Source organism: Vipera berus (genome assembly GCF_964194415.1).
Source record: "Vipera berus genome assembly, chromosome: 4".
Taxonomy (NCBI): Eukaryota; Metazoa; Chordata; class Lepidosauria; order Squamata; family Viperidae; genus Vipera; species Vipera berus.
This window is the reverse complement of record NC_138206.1, coordinates 37,532,520-37,557,916: the sequence shown is the minus strand read 5'-3', so window position 1 is coordinate 37,557,916 and position 25,397 is coordinate 37,532,520. Positions and strand designations below refer to the sequence as shown.

Genomic DNA, 25,397 nt, shown 5'->3' with positions numbered 1-25,397 from the left:
TATTTAGCTTAATTTCTAGTGCTCAGTATACCTTACATAGAATACGGCATGTAAACATTAATTGTAAACACATAGGCAATGCCAAGTTTGAAAAAAGAATCCAGAATAAGGAGTATTCATAGGGAAACTATCATTGTTTTCATTTATTTAGCATATTTAGGAATCACCCATCTCTCTCACAGAAGGAGTCTGGGCAGTATATAAATATAATATTAAAAGCATAAAATTATATATAACTTTTAAAAGAGGTAAGGAATGCTAAAAATGAATTAAAAGGCAAGGGGAAGGCCTTCAGGTGCTAACTAGCCCCCTGGCTGCCTATTCCTCTGTGTGCCCCAAGCAAGGCCTCAGAGCTATGTGCTGATCCCTTTCCATCACATGATTTTTATCCCTTTTTATATAGAAAGGTTTCATGTGTCCAGAAACTTTTCTTCAGTGAGAGATTTCACAGGGGCTCTTTTCTTTGTGTAGCCATTTCTTCTACATAATGTTCTTCCAGAACAAAGTGGAACAACCTGGCAAAGAAATAACATATTTTAAGGCTGAAGTTAAGGAGAAGTTCTAGAGTATAAAATTGTAATCTGTTTAGAACAGAAATTTCAGCTGAGAAAAAAAGCGACTCATTGGTTTCAGAACTTGAAGTGCTCTGTTAATATTGCTTGTGACCATTATCGATTGGAATCATTTCGCTCACAGATTCAATTTTTCTGCTGGTAAAACTAGCATGGAAATAGAGATCACTTTTCTTGGATAGGTAGAAATGTTAATTCTACCCCCAACAATTCCATCATATTACCCGGTGTACCCATCAACTATTTGTATAAAAATGGTCCTGCCTTTCTCAGTCCCACTAAAAAACAATATTGAAAGTCTACATAGATCACATCTTATTTGCTTCTGTTTTTGTTTCTCTGTCCCTTAGCTATCCTTCCTTCACCAATCTCCTTCATGAAGATCCTATCCATATGTGTAGATATATTCAGCTGTATCCCCTGACTTTGTTGTTCATTTTGGTCAGCAAAATCTGTTGTTCAAATATCTAGAGGACTGAAGTCAAAATTAGCTCTAATTATCTCCTACAATGTAATTAACCTCACTGAGCTGGGGCCTTTCATTTTTCCCTAGATATTACAGGATATATTTGAGACTTACCCAGCATGGAAGATCTTGCTCTTTTTCTAGTAGTGCTCGTCTCCTGTGCCGGTATATGAAAAAGGTAAATAGCCCCAGGAGAAATAGGGAAACCAGTATACAGATAGCCGCAATAACAATTATTTTAGGTTTGTTTTGAGCTGTAAAGAGAAATTAATAAATAAGAATTGGCTGACGAAATAATAAAAGAAGGAATAGGTACACAGGGAACTGCATTAAAATCTGGTTTTATAAAAGAATCCTAGGGACATAATCTGTACTAGATCCATTCCATTCAGTGTTATCAATAACATAACCATGATATCACACTTCTAATACAGATGATGGATCAATATTGGAGCAGTAATGATAATGACTAAGTGTTGAAAATGTCATAAAACTTATAATGAGCTTTTTTTCCTAATACACTTCTACAGAAATACAATTTTTAAATGCATTCTTTACAATAAATATTCTTTATCTACTTCTCTAAGTCTGGGTAATGGCTTGCTTTTAGAGATTTCCATTAGAAATTCTGCAAGTTATAATCTCTAATATATCTGGAATGGAAAGAGGTTGGGAAAGTAGGTTTGTTCTAAGGTTTCTTGTAAAACTAGCAAGTCTAGTTAAAAGAAAACCACCTTTAGAGAATTATAGATTTGATCAAGGAAATGACTGGCTCCTTTGGGCTCACTTATTGTATATGCTCCATAAAATAACATGAAGAAACTTTTTGCAAAGAAAACTAGTAGGTAACTTCTAAGACAAACTAAGAGAAGAGAGGGAGAGAAGAAACTGGGGGGGAGGGAAGGGAAGGAATTGAAATTTGACTTTAAACCCACCTTTTTTGATTACAGTTTCAGATAATGTCAACTCTTGTGAAGTGTTTAAAGATGGATGTTGAATAACGCAGATTACTGAATTTTCTGAGACTGTCTTGGACAAGACTTGAGTAAATGTGCTGATAACAGTTACTGTCTTATTTGAATGTGAGATCATATATGATTTTGGCTTTATCTGAAGAGATTTCTTCATCTTCCAAGTAATCACTGGAGCTGGTCTTCCTGTTACTGAGCAGTTTATTTCTCTTATTTCTTCCATATTATCTGGATTAGTAACTTGCCTTACATTTATTTCAGGTTCTGTTAGAGCTTTAAAACAAATTGTTCAATTAATATTTATAGCTATGCTTTGAGGGTAAGAAAATTTCTATTATTCTTGCTTCTCAAGAGTTAGGTTGTACATGGTACTTAGTATTAACTAAATTACTCATTTATTAAGTCACAGTAGAGGAGAGAGCAATAAAGGGAAAGATTTTCTCTTGATACCAGCTCATCTCCTGGAATTATATGCACATGTTCATATCATTTTCCTGGTAACTTTATAGAAGTGCTTGTTATTCTTTCAGGATATTTTTTGGTATATCACCATAGCCTACATGTACCCTAACATGTAAACACAAATCATCTGTTCTTCTATTGTGAAATGATTGCCTTATTTTCATTACTAACACCACAAATTATCTAAAGGCAGGTATCACAGATATTTATGAATATGTTAAACAATTTTAACAATTGTTCATTGTTATTGCTTCAGAGAAGGAATGATGATTAAAATGCTATCACAATATCTCTTCCTTATATCTGGCCTATAATCTTAACTTTTAATGACTAATTTACACAACACAACTAAACCTGTATTGCAAAGCACAGTTACAGTGTTTATATAATTTGGTATAAGCCCTCCCAAACCCTCTATATTAATATTAGGGTATCATATGGTGGTCCACTCACATAACACCTAAGAAAAATATCTGAACTAAAAGTTACTCAATCCTATTTTAGACAAACATAGCCTATTATATAAATAAATTCAGATTTCTAATTCTAATCCTCACCTGGATTTCTGTTATATGAGTCATCAAGCATACCTAGTCTCAGTAGCTCTAAAAGGTATTATTGGCTATAGTAAAAATGAATTAGATTGAAGGAGTGTTCCTGTCTTTGTGAAATAACCAATAACCTCCGGGGAGTTATCTTCTAATAAAATAAATGGACAGAAACACCCAAGCCGGCAACATATGGAAGGGTGAATTTTGGAAAGGGAGCAGAAAAACATCTATGTTACTTTTATATTAATACTGTAGAAGGTGGCATCACCCATTTCTGCTATTCAGCAATGGTTTCCTGCCCATTCTAGCAACAAGGCAACCAAGCAGTGTAGATAAGCACTGGAAAGATGGAATGTGTTGATCAGAAGAACCCAGAGGCAAAACAACCATGAATGATAGTGATCTGCTTTGATCTCTCAATATGATCTAATTTGGCACAGAGGATGAATAAGCAACATGTTCTTATATAATAACCTTCGTACAATTCTTTTTCTTTACTAGCAAACACCTGAGCACAGGTCAGAGAAGCAGAAGATAATAGATATAGGGCAGGAAAGGCGTTAAAGACTTAAAAATCAAGCTGTGAATCTGCAGGCTTTTTCAAACACAGCTGATAAGAATGCAAGATAACATAGCTTGAAAGAGGAAAGATAGAGAAAAAGGAACCAAACTCCTTACAAGGTAATCATGACTGATTTTTTTTTAAAAAAAGGAAAGGATGGAATGAGATGGCGCAAGACAGCTTAAAAACATCGGGGAACTGCATCCAAAACATTTAGAAATTACTAAATGACCTTAAGAAGCTCATAGATATTAATGCCTTTAGGAAACCAGATACTAGAATTATACAATGCATGATACTTCATTAATCAGTTCGTCAATCTTTGTAAAATATTTTTTTCTGTAATAAAATTGTGCAGGTTTGTGCCTTGGCTGGGAATTCAGCACCAACTTAAATAACTTCTGATATTACCATAGTTAATATGATATTCCTTAAGTCATGGAACTGAGGCAATCAATTTACCCGAGTTCAGAGAATTTTTTCTCTTGTTCAGAGAAACTATTTCTTGCACCCTATAAATGTTCTAGAGCTGCTACTGCTAGTGTGAAATGATCTGCAGTTGTTGAAAATCCAGACAATAAAACAGTATAACTTACCATAGACTTTGAGACATGTCTTGCCTGAAATAGGTCCTAAGGGAAATGTATTGAAGATACAGCTGTAACAGCCTTCATCCTTGAATGTCACCCCATTGAAAGTGATGGCAGAAAAAGTCAAATGACTCCTCGGGGAAAGATGGATATTGCTCTGGTTACTCAGCACTGTAGCACCATAAGCCTTGCTGTAAGTTGCTATGTTGGTTTGGTTTTTTTGCCAGGTGACTTGAACAATGTCATGATTTTTGGCCAACTGACAGAACAGAGTCACATTTTTTCCAGTTGTGATAGCTTGGACAGGCTTGTGAATCACTTCTGTGTCACCTGAAAAGAAAGTCTAAGGTACTAAATTCTGAAGACCTTTTTAAAAATGAATTCTTAATGGCAAAATAAGTTAAGTTTATATCACCCACTTCAGCAATATTCTGAATATTGTACTTACCCAAACCTTAGCATTATTTAATTAAGCCCTCCTCTAGGTGCAGTTACAAATAGTAATAAATACATGAAATAACTTCCAGCCTATTAGCAGTAGCAATGGAGACAAACCAGGATAGGGTGTATCCTGGAGGAACAGCTTTTGCATTCTAACTTGCTACAGCCATATTTTATGAGAAAGTCATGCATTAGTTTATCATATAATCTAGCAAGCCCCAGTAACATACCACAATCTGATATTACCTTGCTACCAATATTTTTTTCTTCACCTTATCTGAATCTGGCATATCATTCAATCCGTTCTGCTATCATTGGCATCATAGAAGAAAAACACTGAAATTTACTGTTGAGGTTAATCATCTCAGAGAAGTACCGCTCAAAATCTTTTAATCACATGCTTTGTCCATAATACTAACAGGCAATAAAGGTAATCAACAAGCAAACAACTTGCTCTCCTCTGGTTATTTTGAATCACAGCTATCATTAGGTTCAGTCTGTTGGACTAGATGCAAGGACCTGTGGAAGTTGTAGTTCAAAATATCTCGACGGCACCAGGTTGACTATAGCAATCTGAAAAGCTTGCCCCAAAACTCACCTACAGAGTATTGAGTCCAGAGGACACAGATAACAAGGAATACAGAGATCATTTCAACTCTGTGGGATGTTAAGGCACTGATAAGTTACATTTAGAACCTTAACTTATTAAAGAGCAAATAAAGAGAACTGAAAGCTGTTTTTTTTTAAATTTGGGGGAAGTCCATATAAAACCACATCAAGGGGAATTCTATGACAATTGATTTTTTTTTTCAAATATGCACGCTTAACTGAATCCTATACTCACTTACTCAGAAGCAGGATCCAATTTGAATTTTCTGCAATTTAGTTTAGCCTGTAGATGTACCACTGCAGGGTACTTCCAACTCAATCATATGTCCTTGGTCACTCAGTTCATTCTGAATTTCCCAGTGTTTAATATAAATGAAAACAAATCACTTAGATCCCATGTTACAAAAGAGTCCTTGGCCTCACTATTCTATTTCTTTCAAAAAGATAGTTTACTTAGCAATATACTGTAAATAGATGAGTTTAGCTTACTTCTAGGTATGAGGCCAATTTTCCTTTAAAACCACATGCTGTCAGTTGACAAGAAACTCTATAAAAAGAAAAATGTGGTTGCCTTGCTAACCACTACCTGAAATGACAAAGGTTTGTGTTGCTGCTATACGAATACAAAGTTCATTGGACTGAAACAATGTTCATTGTATTTACAAGTATCTCCTGAATAATAGTTGCTTTTCAATTTCTTCAAAATTTTTGGTTTTGTTGGAATATGTATGGATCTATGGTTTGTCACATGCTATGCAAAAACTAAGTAATGGAGTTCGGATTTTTTTTCTGTTATGAAGCATATGAAGTTACTCATATTATCAAACAAATCCTGGCTGATCTTTGTGTCTCGTGATTCCTGCAAAAAGTCCAACCTATAGCTGGTATGTAAGTAGGGTTACTAGAAAGTCAAGATTTAAGTATCTATAGCAGTCTGTTCTCTTATACTGTGGGGAAATGATGTCATTTGTTTGGTAACTACACCCCCAGAGATGATACGGGAGATGAACTTTTGTTCCCACACTGCAATGTGATGATGCTTTGATTCGAGAGGACATGTGAAAGAATGTTTATGACTTTCTGACAGGAGTTTTCTTTTGGTCTTTCCAGTCAACAGTACAATTGTAATAACAGATCCAAAGAAGTCAGAAGATAGAAAGAGAAAGTTAATTTAATGTTGTCAGAACAGAGGAGATGGGAAACAAAGTAGTTAAAAAAAGGTAAGTTCCAGATTGTTTCAAGATCAATGTTTCATCCTCCTTTTTCACTGTAAGCTTGAGTCCTTACAATTACCATAATTAAACAATGCCGCAAGTTTTCCCAAGGTCACATGTTTTGTTATTGTGATGATTTCAAAAGTGATTTTTTAATTATGTAAGTGGAGAGACTACTCTGTAAACATGCCTTCCTCCTATGCATTTTATATGCTTTGAAGTACGTTGAATTTAGCTATCTAAAACTACAGGGAAATAACATTTTACAGTTTAGACTTTATCAAGAGAAAAGTATTATTTTCCCTCTAATCACTAAGCAATATAATTTAAATTGTTCCATTTATTACTTATTGGAAATTTATTTCATTTTTGCTAATATGGAAGTAAGAATCCTTACTCATAATAACTATGTTTCTTATGTGGATATGAATAACTGCTGGATAATTTTGAAAATAGTCATCAAGATTAAGTGCCACCTAGTCAATGTTGCAAATGCTGCATTTGTGTGAGTGACTGAATGATTGATGAACAAATGGACAAAAATGAGAAATGAGATTCTTGTTTCATTCTCTGATGTTGTCTGAGATTGAAAATGAAACCAGAGTTCGTTCTGGTTGACTCGTGGATTGAAGATACTAAGGAATACCAGAACCATAAACTAGTCTGAGAAGTTGAAAAATGTCCAAAAAACAAGACAATGATAAGATACTTCAACAACATTACCCCAAAAAAATCTATGAATGTTTTTATGCAGCCAGCAGGGAAATTCCATTTGAAGGAGACTCTACTACATATGTATAGGATTGCAATGTAACTTAACATGTATTGTTTAAAAATGTATGGAAAAACAGAGTTTGTTCCTTTAACAACTTAGTTAAAGTTAACTAGTTAACGAGTCTCTCCCTCTGGACCTTCCATCACTAGCAACGATGACCATCAGCGACTCAAAACATGCTTATTATTCTGTAAGATTTTGAAAACCTAATCAAGATACTGAATGCGCCTTTTAAAAATTGCAGAAACTGTTATCATTGAAGAAAAGATAGGAACAGATTGCACAGTAAAGTCAAAGCAGAAAGAAAGTTATTGAAGACAAAAGAGCAAATAAGTTGTGTAAAATGCTGGTACTGGTTTTGTCTTGATTTTATCTGCAGAACATTGGAGAAGGAGAAATAAGCAGTGGTACCGTATTTCCACCATCTTGTAATGATCAATAAAACTAACAAAAGTCAAGATAAGAAATAGTAAAGCAATCTAAAATAGAGTCAAAAAACAAAAGCAAACAAAAACCAAAAGGAAAATCCATAGAGAAAGAAAACATTCAGAAAACTGATAGATTCGAGCATAATGTTGATTCACACAATGAAATAATTAATACTGTGGCTGATCATTCCGCTTTAGCTGTTTCTTTTAACATTTATATTGCAGCAAAAAACCTTGGTCTCGTTTTAGAAGAAGACATGCAGTGAGAAAAGATGTAAGTAGCCTTTTGTTTAGTTTAACTATTTGGTTCTAGGCTTGTTTGCTAAGGGAATGTGGCTGAGGTATATACCAGCACCTCTGCTTATTATCCATAAAGTGAATTATCTGAAGATACTGTTATTATGGTTAAGGATTTGGGAAACTCAGGTTCAATCTATCCCAGTTATGGAAATTCAGGGAGTGATTTTTGACCAGTACAATTTGTTTTACAGGCTGGGATTGGAGGGATAAAACAGAATTCCCCATGTAAACTACCATGCTAAGAGGTCACACAGATACTGCAATATACATGCAATGGCATGACTGAGTAGCAACAATGGTGCATTGGAAGATCTGCAAGAAATGCCATTTGCAGGTTTTTGAAAGAAAAACTGGCGGGACCATAAAATAGACAAAGTAATAGAAAATCAAAAACTTACAAGTGCTCGGAGACTTTAGAATTCAAACAGACAAGCACCTGCCACATAACACCCCAACTTAACAATTGTTAATATGAAAGGCAAAAAAGTCCGGCTAGTGTATATTGCAGTATCTGGAAATAGCAGAATGGAAGAAAAAGAACTGGAGGAAAATCACAAAATACAAAGACCTGAAAATAGAAATAGAACGACTGTGGCAAAAGAAAGCAAAGAATAGTACCATTAGTAACAGGCTCCCTGGGTGCAATCCTACAAGCATCTGGAGCACCACTTGAACAGCTATTTTGGAACATTGCAGATGTCCTGCATTGACATCTCTAATACCATCAAACAATAACGTACTTCTCCCAGGTCCTTTTGAAGGACTTGATAGGTAGATAAAAATGCCAAATCCAGTTTAAACATCTGCTGACTGTGCATAAAACAATATCTGTACTTTACTAGGACCAATGGGATTTAACTTTTTTTAAAAAAAGTACTTTAAGCCTCAACCATATCCCTCCAGAGGGATATAATATGGATAAAAGCATTTTTTTGTTATAAAACAATTGTACAACTTATGACACACAACTGGGTGATAACAAAGGTACTGGAGAATAGCATCTAGATTCAGATTGGCAAGTTCAAATAGAAACCAACAAGATGAATTTCAACAGAGACAAATGCAGAATCTTTCAATTTGGTAAGAAAACATTAGGATGAAATTTGAGGTTGTGGGTAGCTGGACATGCATGACTTGTATGATTGTCTTAGTGTGTTACAAATTAAATATGAAACAAAAATTAGAAAAAGGTGCACAAAAAGTCAATGCAGTTCCAGGCTTCTTTATTCTGCTTTAGTCAGATCACATGTAGAATATTCTGGCTTCAATGTTTTTGAAAGAAAAGGGCACATACACTGGAATATAGCAAGAACAGAACAAGCAAGATGAGAAGAGACCGAAATGAAAAATATATGAACAGTTGGAAAAATGAACAATGTAAGAGACACAATAGCTGTCTTTACCTGCTGAAGGTCATAACGTAAAGGCAAAGCAGAATTAGAGTTGTTTCAGAAAATGACTGAACTAGGAGTTGGAATATAGTGTCTACAATCCCTTCAGTTCTTATATGTTTTTTTAAAAAATGAGAGATGTGGAGTGGCTTTCAAGGACAGTTGTACCTATTAAAATGCCTATACAAGTACCAACCCAGGACTGCTTGTTTTTTAAATTGAAAGCATAATGAAACTAATGCATCTGGACTGAGGATTTGTACACATATAGATTATAATTCTTTTACACCTATTTTGATTGATTTTAATTTTACACTAATAGTAACCAAGTCTAGACCTTACTAACATTTGGGATTTAATTACTTGACTAGCCACAATAGTCACATTAACTAAAATTATTGGATAAACTGTAGTTAGGGAATAAACCTAACCAGTTATTAATCAAATTAAGAATAGTAATTAAATTAACATATGTATTATTAGAGCTCTAACATGAAAAAATCACAATATTTTTTTTTATCAGGAGACTGTTTACAAAATATCAGACCACCATTCTGAATTACATTATACTACTATTGACTTTGCAGAAAGTGCCAGTAGCAACATAAATGCATCAAGCACTATGACTGACTATGATGATATCATCATTTCCAAAACAGTGACTCCTGCCGACCAGCAAGACAGGAACGATTATGATGATGTACTAATAAATTAGGAGTTCCTTTATATCATCTGCTTGGTGTTGTTTTCTTTGGAAAAGCCGTTCTAATAGCATTTTTCAAATAATACTTTATGGTGTATAGCAATTACGTTTGCATTGTTATAATAGTGAGATGTATGTGTGTACAGTCAATGATGGTCTCTCTCAAACTGCTAGAGCAGTTTCCAGGACCTTCAATATTTCATGGTGTTCTACCGTTATAATTATACTGCCTCAAAGTGCTGGTCAAATCAGGCTATCCATGCCAGGCCTCCACCTGAATCAGTCCAAACAGCAACCTTCACATGGACAATATAACCACATCACTGCACAGTGAGTTATTAATACAAAATATTCAATATGATAAATAATTATTTGCCAGGCTTTTAATCGTAGGGAAATTTGGGAGAGATGACACTGTACCCACCAGATCTCAGACCCCATGAGAATTCTATAGGATTGATGATCATGCAGATAAAGAGTTGTCTTTCCCTACTTCTTCTGCCACCTCTTTCAGTCCTGACCTATCAGAACCCATCAGCCATCTAGAAAAACAGTTGGTAGGTGCTGGGGTTAGCTATATGGGGAATGAGGATTTCTTTAGAAGAATGCTAAACTTATTGTTAGTTAAGTCACCCAGTTATCGTGTGGCAAGATAGGCGGCTAATAATTTTTACAATTAAAATGAATGAATAAGAGCTTTTTTAAAACAAAGTTTGCAGAAATGATGGGGAGATGTCAGTTGGCATGTGAAATGGAAAAATATTTCTCCCAAAGCATCGAGTAACCATCAGTTGTTAGTTGAGCAGGTTTTATGTACAGCTTGATACTCTAACTCCATATTCAAAAGCAGTAAGGACACAGGTCTTTAGAAGACCATTAAACCCAGATTCAAAATCAGCCCGACTCTTGTGAAAGATACTTTATTTGTGTGTGTGGTATTTGGTGAAGTGGGATCTTTGTTGTTCTTCCAGCTGCTATCAGCACTTCTTTTGGGGAGGGGGCGACAAATGGTTGACAAAATCACCCACTTTAGCCCTGGCAGAATTTGAGAGAGACTCTCATTGCTTGAAGAATCAGAGCAGTGGTGGGTAAAGATCCATCTATACACATACTTTACTGGACAGCATCTACCTCTACAGCAGCTCACAATCAGGAAACCAAGATTCAAACAGATTCAAAGTGGCATATTTATTGCAATGAGCAAAGGGTTAGCTTACAGAATCCTGAAAATGAGACATGTATATTTTGATCCTCATTTATCAAGCTGTACATTAAAACAGACCTTCAAAATTATTGGGGAAGATGCTAATTGCTGGCTTCCACAAAAATGTCCTGTCTTCCTATTCTGGAAAGTTTTGGAAACATTTTCATTATTCTTAAAGGCAAAGGTTCCCCCGCACGTGTGTGCTAGTCGTTTCCAACTCTAAGCTGAAGAGCCAGTGCTTGTTCGAGGACATCTCTGTGGTCATGTGGCCGGCATGACTAGACGCCAAAGGCGCACGGAACACTGTTACCTTCCCACCATAGTGGTCCCTATTTTTCTACTTGCATTTTTACGTGCTTTCAAACTGCTAGGTTGGCAGAAGCTGGGACGAGTAACAGGCGCTCACTCTGTTATGTGGCACTCGGGATTCGACCTGCCAAACTGCCGACCTTCTGATCGACATGCTCAGCGTCCTAACCCACTGAGCCAGTGAAATCCATCGCAAGCAGCCTCCACCCATCCCTTGGATCATGGTGGGATTGGAGAACTGTGCATTGAAGCAGGATAGCTTCTCTCAGGATAGCCTCTGCCATCTCACAGATGAATAGTAACCTCAGTGCCTAATATTCTGAGTAGGGAAGGACTGGCCCAGAGTTTGGAGGTACTTTTCAGGTCCTCAGTTAGCATTGTTGCAAATGGTAGGTGTGGCTTTGAATTGAATATGCAGTTTTTGAACAAGCAGATTGCTTCAAGGAAGGGTGTTACTAAGTTTATAGGAGGTGAGGAAGGAATTAGCATTTGTTTCACCTGCTGCAGTAGGAAAGCCCCCCATCTCTGAAGAATTCGCACTGAAAGGAAATTCCCACCTATGGGAATCCACCTTGAGTAAATGTTTGCTTTGAAAGAGAATTTGTCCATACAGTAGCCTTACTGGAAAAAAGGTTCAAAGTCTACTTTGAATATGTCAGTCTGAAGAAATGTAAGAGAGAACCAAAGTAAAAGCAGACACAGATATACAAAGCAGGTACAAAGCCAGGTACAAACATAAGGCCCGAATAGCAAGTTTCTCAGCAGCAATTAATGGTGTCATCCAAAGATTTCTGGACTGATTTAACAGAATCATGAAGACAGGCTTTATGTTACTTCAACAATAGCTAGGGAATAGCAAGAGAAACTTGAATACAAAATATATATGGGGATGAGTGTGGAAGGAAAAAAAATCAAGCAATATTCATGCAATTGGGAAAACTATGTCACTGATTTTTTTTCTTTGGCACAGGGGACTTAATGACATCTTCAGATGCAAGGATGGTGGGATTGCTGTGGACACCCAATCTTATTTTTGAGGACATAAATCCTGCAATGCCAGCTACAAGAACTCTTACAGTGTCAATCTGACAAATATGTAGAATGTGGAATATTGCTGAATTAGGGAGTTTTCAATTTTAAAAAAGCTCTTCATCTTTAACATTAATAGGGAAGCAGATAAAAAAGGTCCTTCCAAAGAAGAAATATCTTGTTCCTAATAATCTGTCGGGTACAAACAATTTTAAATTATATAGCTAAAAGGTAGTGATATCTACATTTGCTAGGGAATTACCATTTTTTTCACTGAAAAAGAAATTGGAATTACTGTAAAATACATACAAATGAAAGTAAAACTGAGACTCATCCATCCCTACTGTATTTTACACATTAGAATTAGTGTGATTAGTAATCAATTTTGTTATGAAGTATTAAAGCCAACAATCTCAAAGCAACACACATGGTAACAAAAATAGTAAGCAATAATAAAAGCAACATTTCTATACAATTGTGGGTGTTGTTTTTTTAACTTGATTTTATTTGACTTAGCTGACTTGAGTTCAAAAAATGAAGAAAAAGTCCTTCTTGTTATTTCACCAAAAAGGAGTCTCTATAGGATTTTACTTATCTGAGATCTGGAACATTTGTCTTCCTATAACATTGTTGCTTCAGTTTCTTGTGTTGTGTTATGCTGTGATTGCTGTTCAAGGAGTTTATACCAGTGTTTTTCAGGTGTTCCGTGGGAAAAATTGAAAAGTAATTATAAAATACTTTCTTTGTGTTTATTTGATTCCTATTCAAGAGAATTACTTTATATATAGTCAATATAGGCACAGAGTTAAATTTTTTAACATTTTCTAATGGTGGAGTGCCTCGTGATTTTTTTCATGAAACAAGTGTGCCTTTGCCCAAAAAAGGTTGAAAAACACTGGTTTATACTGTTGTTCTAAATTTCAATTTGTCAGTGTGCAATTGCTTGATACAGCCATATTTTTCTGCTGTCGCAATATAAAAAATTAAGAAGATCAGAGGAGTCCTCCAAAGTCACTCTTGAATTCTTCCACCTGTATTGTTTATTACTATAAAACAAAAAATATAAGCATTTAAAAAGTATGAAAAAGAAAGCACTTCTAAAAGTATTCATTATTATTTCTATATCACGTAAATTGCATCCACCACACACACACACACACACCAATTGTTATATAAATGTTAGGTATAGATCGTCTTCACATCAAGTTAAAAACTACATCTTAGGTTTATAAAATATTATTTAGTAATTTAAATCAGCAATTATAACCACTACAGAACAAATTAGAATATTGTTTTGTATATTGCAACTTCATTTAGAAGTACTTCTCAGCAAGTAGGTGAGATAAAAACAACAACAGTATAAGTGACAAGGAGGCAAAATTTCACTGTTTTTAATGGTGCCTTTCTTTTAAATTGTCCCTTTCTATTATTAATTTAATTTAATTTAATTTAATAATATTTCTATACCGCCCTTCTCCCGAAGGACTCAGGGCGGTGAACAGGGCAAGAATAAAAATACAGAATTACAAAAGTTAAAAAATGATTAAATACATGCCCACTAAAAACAATTAATACATAATAAAACCCCAATAAAGTGACAATAAAAAACCCCACCAATTCCCCCATCAGGCCAGGCCGGCTTGTTCGAAGAAGTATGTTTTTAGATCGCGGAGAAAGGAGCGAAGATCGGGCGCCGTCCGGAGTTCGACCGGTAGCTGATTCCATAGCTCCGGGGCGCCCACAGAGAAGGATCTCCCCCTGGGGGCCACCAATCGACATTCTCTGACCGGTGGCACCCTGAGGAGGCCCTCTCTGTGGGAACGCACAGGGCGGAGGGAAGTTGATTAATCAAGCTTCAAGACTGGATTAAATTTCCTTGCAACAGAGATGTGAACAGGTCTAGGCAGACTTAAGACTTTCCGTACTACAGGTCATTTTGGCACTCAGAATCCAAAAATCCATCTCCCTTCCCTGCCTTCGTGTTTTTTAAGGGTTTCAAATATCTGCATTTCTTGGCATTTGAAAGCTTAGTCATAAATATGAATGCCAGGATGGGAACTGATTGCCTCATTGTTTAGAATCTGTTACCAAGCTCGGAGAAGCAAATTTATAGTTCCTAGGATATTGGATCAGAGGTCACAAAATTAGCAGAGTAAATGCCCTTTATTTATTTTTCTTAAAAAAAGTACATGAATGTATTATTCACTTTCTTCAGCACTTACATTTTATTGTAACAGAAGATGGATCAAGTATTATATCTGCACATTCAGGTATATCCAAGTCAGGGATGCTTTGCTTGTCATATATATTTTGTCTTAAAATATTCATTACAAACTCTTCACTCATTCTATACTTCATGAAGTCAGCACTCTCAGGTGGCACCAAAAATCGCAAGTAGTATGATGCTGTATTGTTTTCTCCACTGAAGGAATAATAGGAAGTGAGAATGAAATGCCAAATGGAAGAGAATACTTGTAGCTCAGGCTTCAACTGCCTTACAAAGGAAGAACATATTTTAAGTCAAAAACAAGCAGTAAACAAAAGTGGCTGAGACATCTCCCTAATTTGCCTGTATAAAGAAGTAGAGGGAGCACGACACAATCAGAGTTGTGATATTCTATTATTATAGCTATTGCCAATAAAAATAGCCTTAGCTTCCCTTGATTCTTGGTCTATGTTACCTAGTGGTACATATAGCAACATATTTTTGAAAAACACTTAAAACATGCTAAGCTTGTAAGCCGCCCTGAGTCTTCGGAGAAGGGCGGGATATAAATGGAATTAAAATAAATAAAAATAAAAAATGTGAAGTGAAAACTTTACAAACATCATGGCGGAATTGTTTTCTAACTGTGGGGTCCTTGGTGATCTGAGTTTAGTTGTTTTCTTGCAGACGTTTCATTACCAAATGAGGTAACATCATTATGATGAAGTAGCCTAACTTGGTAATGAAACGTTTGCAAGGAAAACAACCAAGCTCAGAGAGCATCCAGAACCCCAGTTAGAAAACAATTTCGCCATGATGTTTGTAAGGTTTTCACTTCACGTTTTACGCGTTTTTCAAAAATATGTTGCTATATGTACCACTGGGAACATAGACCAAGAATCAAGGGAAGCTAAGGCTATTTTTATTGGCAGTAGCTATAATAATAGAATATCACAACTCTGATTGTGTTGTGCTCCCTCCCCTTCTTTACACAGGTAAATTAGGGAGATGTCTCAGCCACTTACTTTGTTTATTGCTTGTTCTTCCTATCGCTTAACTAATGGATTTGGTTTATGTCTGTCAAAGTCATTTTCCTTAAGCCTCACAGGTGGTACTACAGTTATCAATGTACAGTATGTCTATGGAAAATGGATGCAGTTCATTTTTACAAGATATGCAAATTGATTTCAGAAACTTCGAACAACTTAATTCTTATGGCAGCTTCCAATATCAATTATTCTTCACAATAAAACTCAACATTTTTGTTCACTGGAGCATGATCAAAAGGAGGTCTATTAGGCTAGGCCTGCAAGTTTGAAGTCTCTTGAGATCCACACCCTTTGACATATTCTTTCAGAATCAAAGGGCTGAAGCTCTGAATGAACCCAAAGCATTTTCTCACAGTCATGGCTTCAAATAGTATCTAATAGATGACATGTGTGAATCAAATATATACTGCATTCCTTCTCACTATACAAGTAGGATGGAAAAACTGAAGAAAAACAGTGTTTTAAAAATGCCTAATTTATTTCTTATAGGAGCAATTTAGCAGGACGTTGGATTCTTTAAACCTTTCATATTGGACAAATTTCTCACTTGTTCATATTGTTCAGTTAAAAGGTAAAAAAGACTGAACAAGATCAATAACCACTAAACACTGCTGGGGTTCTTTACAATTTACTGACTCATGTAGAATACTATGATTGACTATAGTCATAAACAGGATACAAGTGGGGATAGACTGCTTCATTTTACTATACTATACTATACTATACTATACTATACTATACTATACTATACTATACTATACTATACTATACTATACTATACTATACTATACTAACCATACCATACCATACCATACCATACCATACCATACTATACTATGTCTTTTGAAATTATGGCTGAAATAGAATGTTCATTAGCATAAATAATGATTGCATTTTAACATACTGCATAGAAAGTCCTTTTTCATTCCATCTTTCCTTTATTTTCTCAGCCCACATATGACAACCAAGAGGAAATTCTTTCCTAAAATTGCATAATTAAACATACGGGGTTTTGTTACCCTTCGTACCTGAAGGAAATAACTTCAGATGAGTTAAAATATCTCCCCAATGCAGGTGAATAACTGTATACATCCTTAAGCTTGAGAGAAAAAAACATTAATCATCATCAGTCTTAGACAATATGGAAAGAACCCTCTCATTTGGTTTGCAATTAACTTAAGAGCTACGTACACTTTTAATTAATTTGAAAATCTAGATTTCACTTTTTTATTTACTAGACTAAAACCTGATTTTCTTTTCCTAAGACAAAAATTCACTTTTCACTTGGCTATAGCATATGAATGCTACAAATAATACATATATATATATATATATATATATATATATATATATATATATATATATATATATATATATATATATATATATATATATATATATATATATATATATATATATATATGAAGCTCCAGCTTCTTAATAAATAAAATGCTATTTTTCCTTATATATCTTAAGTGTCTTACTCATAGGGCAAACATTTCTAACCCAAATATATTACATTACAGCCTTCTGATGTTTTAGTTGTCTAACAATAAAAAAGAATAGTCTGTTTTAATAGTGAAAGAAAATACTCAACGAAAGAATTATTTTGTATATAGTATCTTTGATGACAGTCATAAGGCAGTTCTACGTAGCTAAAACGAACTTACCCTCTTATTAAGATTTTTAGAAACCACATCATATGCAGATTCTGAGAGTAGCACATTAGGATTTGAACATTTAATGTTTGCTATTCCAAAGAAATTGTGTTGTTCACCACCTGCAATTAATTCAGAATCCCAATATTCATCTTCATCTATGTGAACCACTAAAATAACAAAAGGGGATAAAATTAGTTATTATTCAGGCACATAGCCTTAATACGACCATAGGAACTCAAGAGTCTTTTATTTCATCCAAACCAGAAGTCAACACTCCTCCCAGTGCCATTGACATTGCATCATCTATCTGCATTCTGACTATAAAAAGAACACACTGTCCATGGTAGTGGGTTTGGTATTAAAGAAGTTAACCCAAAGTTGGGTTGGACTTTTTAAGTCTTCATGGTAACTTATTTGATTTCATAATGAACTGGAGGGTGTTCTTTGTGTGCTTAGCTGCTTCCCATTACATTTCCCAGTTCCTGTCTTGGAATAATCCTATTTATATACGATCAACAAGACAGAGGCTTCTTTCCACTCCTTTTTGCTTGCTACTCCTTCTCATTTGCATATATTTCAGAATCTGGGTCCTTGATTTGAATTGTCCCCCCCACTTAAGATTCCATGCATTCTTGGATCTATTCTGTATTTTGTAAAGGTGACTGGTGGAAGTGGTTGTGAGCAGATACTGATGATGATTGTAGCTTTTCTATATTGCAAATATTATCTGTAAAGGTTATTTTCATTGTGGTTTTATATAATTATATTTATAAATATTTATATATTATTGCATTATGGGGGGGCAGTACAGTGGCTCAGTGGTTAAGATGCTAGGCTTGTTGGCTGGAAAGCCGGCAGCCCAGTTTCAAGCCCTGAGCGCCACCTGACAGGATGAATTCCTCTTCCTGTTCCAGCTCCTGCCCACTTAGCAGTTCAAAAGCATGCAAATGCAAGTAGATAAATAAGTATCACTTCGGTGGAAAGGTAACGGCGCTCTGTGACATCATGCTGGCAACAAGAGAGTGGAAATGTCTTCAGAAAGCACTGGCTCAAAAGGCCATGAAACGGAGATGAGCACTGTCCCCTATGATCGGCAACGACTAGCGGAATAAAATAAAAAAGATAAATTCCTTTATCTTCATCTTATTATGGCTGGACTGTGTGCTGTTGAGGTGTGGGTTCTAAATAACAATTGGTTTTTAATGGATAGAAACCGCTTCTCTTTTCTGATTTTATAAATAATGATTTCGTGTTATTACAAAATAATTGGAGAGTTGAGAATGGAACTTGATCTCCAGCAAATAACTTAATAAATACTTAAAGTAATTGGCAACATTGGGTCAGTTTAATGTTAATAAAATAGATAGGGTGGTATTAGAATGCTTTCTCATATATACACATACACATGCACACACATAACAATATATATTTGCTTTAAAAATTATTTTGCCTTTTAAACTTTTTCAAAAATAATCATATTTCACTTCAATGTTTGTGCTAGTGTTATTTTATATATGTGTTCTTCTCTCTTTGTTTTTACTTTTATTGTAGTTTTACATAATTAAGTAAAGTTTGTGTTTTATGTTTGGATAATATATGTCACTATTAGAAAAAAGAAAATACCTTACAAAGTGTATTCCCTTTTCAAATTCCATTTAGTATTTCCTTACAATTCCGTTAGTAACCATAATAAAAATATTAATTCCCGTCCCCAATCTTTTCACCCAATTATATATCTAAAAAAAATCACATCCATAAAGAGTACAAACCTGAATACAAAATTAAACTTAAAGCGATCACAAAGATCAACAATAGAAAAACAGATGTTATAATCATCCAGAGTTTGCATTTCCAAAAAATAATTGAAGAAGGTGATTTTAGGCTGCTTGTCTCCTAAAGACACAAAGGAATTTTAAAAATGAAAAGCATGTTTATATTCTTAAGTTTAAAATATTCAACCAGACACACTCCATAATCTTGATGGAACAAATGAAGGTGTTTTTCAGTACACCACTGTTCCACATGTCTGAACACATCTTTGCTGACTGATATGACTTCCAATGTTTTAAACCAAGGTTTTAGCCAGCACTACCTAGTTCCTTAAAAAAAGAACCTGGCATATTTTGATATGCAGAGCAAACACAGTACTACTCAATAAGGAAATATTGAGTATGTTCCCCCAATAAGGAACATACTGTATCATACTAAGTCAGTTAATTATTCCACTCAGCCCAGTATGGTCAAAGTTTCAACAAAACAGAAATGATAACATGCAGGATTGAAAAATTAAGTAAGACAAAAGGCTTTATGGAAAACCATAAGACAAAGGAAGAGAGAAATATATATTTAAAAATCAAAAAAGAGACATCCCAATTTCGGATTTAATAAGCAATAGGAATCAAGCTTGCTAGACTATTAACATTCTGAGCAACACTAGCATTGGCTTAATCTAATCCAACATTTAATACTAATCCTACTCTAGCCAATTTTCTTTTTACTCCTTTTTACTCCTGCAGTCAGTTTGGGCAATAACAGGTGTAATAGAAATCAAAGAAAGTGTCAGAGGGACACGGTTTCATCTTTTTCAATGGGATAACTATAAAGAGAGACCATAAGAATGAGAATGTATTTTATTTCATTAATTTATTTTATTTTTCCCCACCTTTATTACTTATTACTTTATTATATAACTAACTCAAGGTGATGTACATACCTAGTACTCCTTCCACCTATTTTCCCCACAACAACTCTGTGAGGTGGGGTGGGCTGAGAGAGAGTGACTGGCCCAAAGTCACCCAGCTGGCTTTCATGCCTAAGGCAGGACTAGAACTCACACCTTCCTGCTTTCTAGGCTGGCACCCGATTTAGACCCAGGATCACATATTGCTTCAGTTTGTGCCTTGAAGCAGCTAAGAGACTGAGGTAGAGGTCCTGCATTTGTCCTGCAGTTTTCTAGTAATCTTGGACCACTTGCCTACCTTGTAGGGTTAGTTTTATCAGATAAAACAAGGAGAAACTGTCTGTGAAGCCACCTTGAACTCTCAGAAAAAAGGAGCATAGACAACGAATATGCTCTTATCATCTTTCTAAGCCTATAAGCTAAATAATTACTATTATGACAGATGCTTGTCTTCTGGCTTACCGGGAGATAAGTGAATCACTTTGACATGACCCTACAGTCCAACACAGTTAAAATGTCAGAGCTTAGAAAAGTGCCTCTGGTTAACAAAGATGTGCACTATTCTACTAGCGAAATAAATATATATTCCCCGATTACAAATTAAACCTAACAGGAGCAGCCATAGTGAGAGTGTAAATAGTTGCATCGATACTACACGTAGACACAGAGTTGACTCATTCACACCCTGTTGCTTCCCAGTAGGTTTCATAACTCCCTCCTCCTTCCCCCCCCCCCCACAGCCATAGGATTACTGTAAATTTCCCAGGTTCAATAACTTCGAGTAAATTCCTTCTTGCGCTAAACGGGATGCTGATCATGTAATTTCCTGCTTTGTTTTTGGGAACAAACAAAAAATAACTTTCCAAAAATAAAAAGAGGAAGCGAAACACGCAGTGACTTACCTCGGCGGCGCGGGGAGCTTCTTGCTGCAGAAGCTCGCTTTCTTCACCTCTTTCTTCGTCTTTTCGGCGTAACTCAATGCCCGGCTGATTTTGCGCGGGAACGAGGCCGTTCACTGCATCCATGGCTGATTGGTTTTTCAAGATCAACAGCTATGTGAACGGGAAAAAAAACTGAGTTTCCTTACATGTCCGGACTCGATTCCGCCGATAGAGAAAGTGGAAGAAAATAAAAGCGAAAAATAGATTTGGGCTCCAGGGTTGCCATGAGTCAGGATGATTTTACGGTAGAAACGAATAAAACCATGCAACGTCTGGTAAACGTTTTGCCCAAGATGCCTGTAAAAAAAAATCAATAGAGAAAGAAGGAACCTCTCGTTCTTTCTATCGAGTTCAAAAAGCAACCTTTTCGCTTCAAAATTGCGCAAGACTGAATTTTCCGGTTCGGCCGCCTTCTATATACAGCAGGAGCTTAATCGAAGCAACTCAAAGTCTTTAGTGGAATGACAAGCGAAAGGTCACGCCTTTGCTAGGTTAAAACAAAAGCACTGAAAAATAATAATTTTAGTATTAGAAATAAAAAAAAAATTAGAAGCAAGGATCAATGGGACTGCAGCTTAAAGGCAGACAAATTCAATCCCCAAAGTGCTTTTCCAAAAGGCAATTGGATTCTCCTTATTTTTTCCTTGAAAGTGTTTTGCTTCTCATCAAAAAAGTTTCCTCAACCCTGACTGAATGGTAGGGAATGAAAGGTGTTACTATTGGGCTTGTGGTGTTACATACACCACGTGCGTTGCTGGAGCAGCTAACGGCTCTCCAGCAACCCAACAAGCCGTCTCCGGTCCTGCAATTGGTTAGCCCCAGGCAGCAAGAGTGGGTTCAAACCTATTGGCTGCTGCCTAGGGGCTAGACCAGGGGTAGGCAACCTCGGCTCTTTTATGACTCATGGACTTCAACTCCCAGAATTCCTGAGCCAGCCAAGCTGGCTCAGGAATTCTGGGAGTTGAAGTCCATGAGTCATAAAAGAGCCGAGGTTGCCTACCCCTGGGCTAGACTATATATTGTGGCTGGTTGCAGCCCAAGTTCAAGTACACTTCCAGCAAGAATAAAAGTATGAGTTATCCTGTACTTAGCCTCGTGTCATCATTCTTGCTCCCAAGAGCCCATAACATAATAAAAGAATTTATATTCTTTGCAGTCATCTGGTCATTACCACTCTGAGGGTCCAGTTGTTGGCTCTCTATAAATCCTTCAATTCCCCACCATTCAGTCAGAACTGATAAGGACAAAAAATAAGAAAGTACAGTTGCCTTTTGGAAAAGTAACTTTGGGACAACCATAACATGGATGGTTGAGAAGATTCTAAGGCCATACAGATGATTCAGAGGAACTGAATTTTAATGTGAAGAAAAGTAAAGTTTTACATTTAGGCAGGAAAAATCAATGGTACAAGTACAGATTAGGAGAGACCTGGTTCAAAAACATTAATTGTAAGAGGGACCTTGGAGTCCTAGTGGACGGATCACTTGACTATGAGCCAGCAATGTGCAGCAGCAGCAGCCAAAAAAGCTAACACAATCCTGGGTTGTATAAACAGAGGCATAGAATCAAGATCACGTGAAGTGTTAGTACCACTTTATAAAACCCTAGTAAGACCACACCTGGAATACTTCAACCAATTTTGGTCACCATACTACAAAAAAGATGTTGAGACCTTGGAAAAAGTTCAGAGAAGAGCAACTAAAATGATCAAAGCCCTGGAAACTAAAACATACAAAGAACGGCTGCAAGACTTGGGTTTGGCTAGTCTAAAGAAAAGAAGAAACAGGGCTGACATGATAGCAGTATTCCAGTATTTGAAGGGTTGCCACAAAGAAGAGGGTGTCAAACTATTTTCCAAAGCACAAAGGGCAGGACAAGAAACAGTGGTTGTAAATTGACCAAAAAGAGAAGTAACCTGGAATTAAGGAGAAACTTCCTAACAATGAGGACAATTAACCCATGGAACAGCTTGCCTCCAGAAGTCGTGGGTGCTCCATCACTGGAGATTTTTAAGAAGAGACTAGACAGTCACTTGTCTTAAATGGTATAGGTTCTCCTGCTCCAGCAGGGGGCTGGACTAGAAGACCTCCAATGTCCCTTTCAGCTTCTATACTTTTCTTTTCTTTTTCTTTTTCTTTTCTTATGAGCATATTCATTTTCTATGATTCATTGTTTCTGACATTTGTATAGACCTGGAAAAAAGTTTTTGTGTCAACCATTGCTTTAAAATATCAAGTAATTAAGTTTTAAATCTTCAAAGAGGTTTGAAGTAAATCAGGACATTTTAATGGATTGCAAAATGATGCTGTTCTTACATGTGGTCTACAGTTTTTCTTCCAAATTCATTTTCAAAGAAACAGCTCCATGAAAGACAGAGGAGAAATAGTTTAAGACAATGGCAAAATGCTGCTATGACAAAAAAAGATTTATTTATTTATCTAGTTGCAATTGTGGAACTTAAAGCAATTTATTTAGGAATTCCTAAACAGTGTAATCTCTAATCGTTGGCTATTCAGATTTCCTGACCTGCAAATTTGTGGTTATAACCTCTTTGGATTACTCTGAAATATAGTCACTGTCAGCCCTCCCCCCCAAATAGGAAGTATATGTGGTGATTCTTCTAAGTAGATTTCTTTATTGTTCTACACCTTATAGACAGAATCTTGCCATACTAAAGCACCTTTCTATCTACACAAGCCTAAGCTCAAAGAACCATCAGGAAGGTAGCTCTCTCATACATACTATCAGAACTGAGCTGTCTCTTACTCCTCTGGAGTACATTGTCTCCCTCCTGAGAATCAAGACCAGTACAATCCCGCACAGTCGTACTTTCTTCTGTTTGTTGGTCGTTGACATACGATACTTATCAGAACAGCAGTTACATGAATTGTCTCAGAAAAAAACGTGGGTTGATGCACTCATCAGACATTTTTAGCAACGTTTTTTTATTTAAGAAACACAAGAAACGATGCATATAGGTAGTCCTTCAACCTATGACCACTGAAATTTTGGTCACTAAGTGATGCAATAATTAAATGAGTATTCATATAACCAAACTCAATTTTCTTACTAGTTTTACTGAAGTTGTTAAGCAAATCACATGATTGTTACATGAATCCAGTTTCCTCTGTTGACTTTGCTTGTTGGTGTGAAGGTTGTTAATTGTGATCACGTGACTGCAACATGCTGCAACTGTGGTAAATACATGCCAGTTGCCAGGTGCCCAAATTGCGACCACATGATTAAGGGTAGTGTGACAGTCATAAGTTTGATGATGGAACATAAGTCACTTTTTCTGAGGCCATTGTAACTTTGAACTGTCGTTAAATGGAGCAAGGACTGCCTGTAGGTTTATGGGTATGTATTTGAGCTATTGCTCCAATTTTGGGGGTTTCTGTCCAATTTATTATTTGTTACAGTTAACATTTGCATATTAACAACATGCAATGTGGAATAGAAGAGAAATGGCAAGAAAATCTACCAGGAAATTAAAGAAACAAGCTTGAAGCCAACTAAATCCAAAACTCTGACTGAATGCTGAGATGTCAGCAGTATCCAGCATCTGTTCCAAAGAAATTGACCTTCACTTTCAGCATAGTTGTATTTGGCAAAGTTCTATATGTATCTCAGTGATTGATTACTGATATGACCTTAAGAGAAAATATCAAAGACAAGATGAATATAGATGAAAATCAGAAGACAAAACAAACCAAGAAATATTCAACAAAACCCTACTCCCATTTTCCATACTTATTTATATTTATATTTTTTTATTTTTTATTTTTTATTTTAATTCCATTTATATCCCGCCCTTCTCCGAAGACTCAGGGCGGCTTACAAGCTTAGCAGTAGCCTTCATTCTATGTATATGCCTGCTTATTAGGGCTTTCACACACACCCCAAGCGGCATTATTACAAAGTCAACTTAATTGCCCCCAACAATCTGGGTCCTCATTTTACCTACCTCGGAAGGATGGAAGGCTGAGTCAACCTTGAGCCTGGTGGGATGCGAACCTGCACTAATTGCAGGCAGCTGGTGTTACTTAAGGAGGCATTAGCTGATAGAATACCATGAACTTGCTGATAGAATACCATGAACACCCACATAGTGAAAATTACCCATGCTTAATTAAATAATTATTTAGTGCAAAGAGCTAAGACTTTTTTTAAAAAAAAATTAAAAACATCCAAATTGCTTTTTAAAAATTATCTTATACAGTCTATTTTGTACATAGTAATTGAAGTGACGTATGGATGCTTTCAGGTTCCTTTTAAGCCATTTG

General features: G+C 35.9%; 2 protein-coding genes across 2 annotated transcripts; both read right to left on the bottom strand.

Annotated features, from left to right (window-relative positions):
* LOC308667694 (OX-2 membrane glycoprotein-like) lies at positions 1–5,678 on the bottom strand. Its single transcript, XM_081327109.1, has 5 exons — positions 5,214–5,678; positions 4,181–4,504; positions 1,974–2,282; positions 1,153–1,292; positions 1–515 (listed from the first exon to the last, which is right to left on the bottom strand). Exons 1-5 carry the CDS (start codon positions 5,263–5,265, stop codon positions 411–413), a joined length of 930 nt encoding a protein of 309 aa, XP_081183235.1. The 5' UTR covers positions 5,266–5,678; the 3' UTR covers positions 1–410.
* LOC308667695 (TPA-induced transmembrane protein) lies at positions 5,466–21,649 on the bottom strand. Its single transcript, XM_081327110.1, has 7 exons — positions 21,076–21,649; positions 19,263–19,386; positions 17,503–17,660; positions 16,861–16,931; positions 14,800–14,999; positions 10,460–13,542; positions 5,466–5,571 (listed from the first exon to the last, which is right to left on the bottom strand). The coding sequence occupies exons 1-6, from the start codon at positions 21,196–21,198 to the stop codon at positions 13,478–13,480; spliced, it is 741 nt and encodes a 246-aa protein (XP_081183236.1). The 5' UTR covers positions 21,199–21,649; the 3' UTR covers positions 5,466–5,571; positions 10,460–13,477.
* Between the last annotated feature and the right edge of the window lie 3,748 nt (positions 21,650–25,397).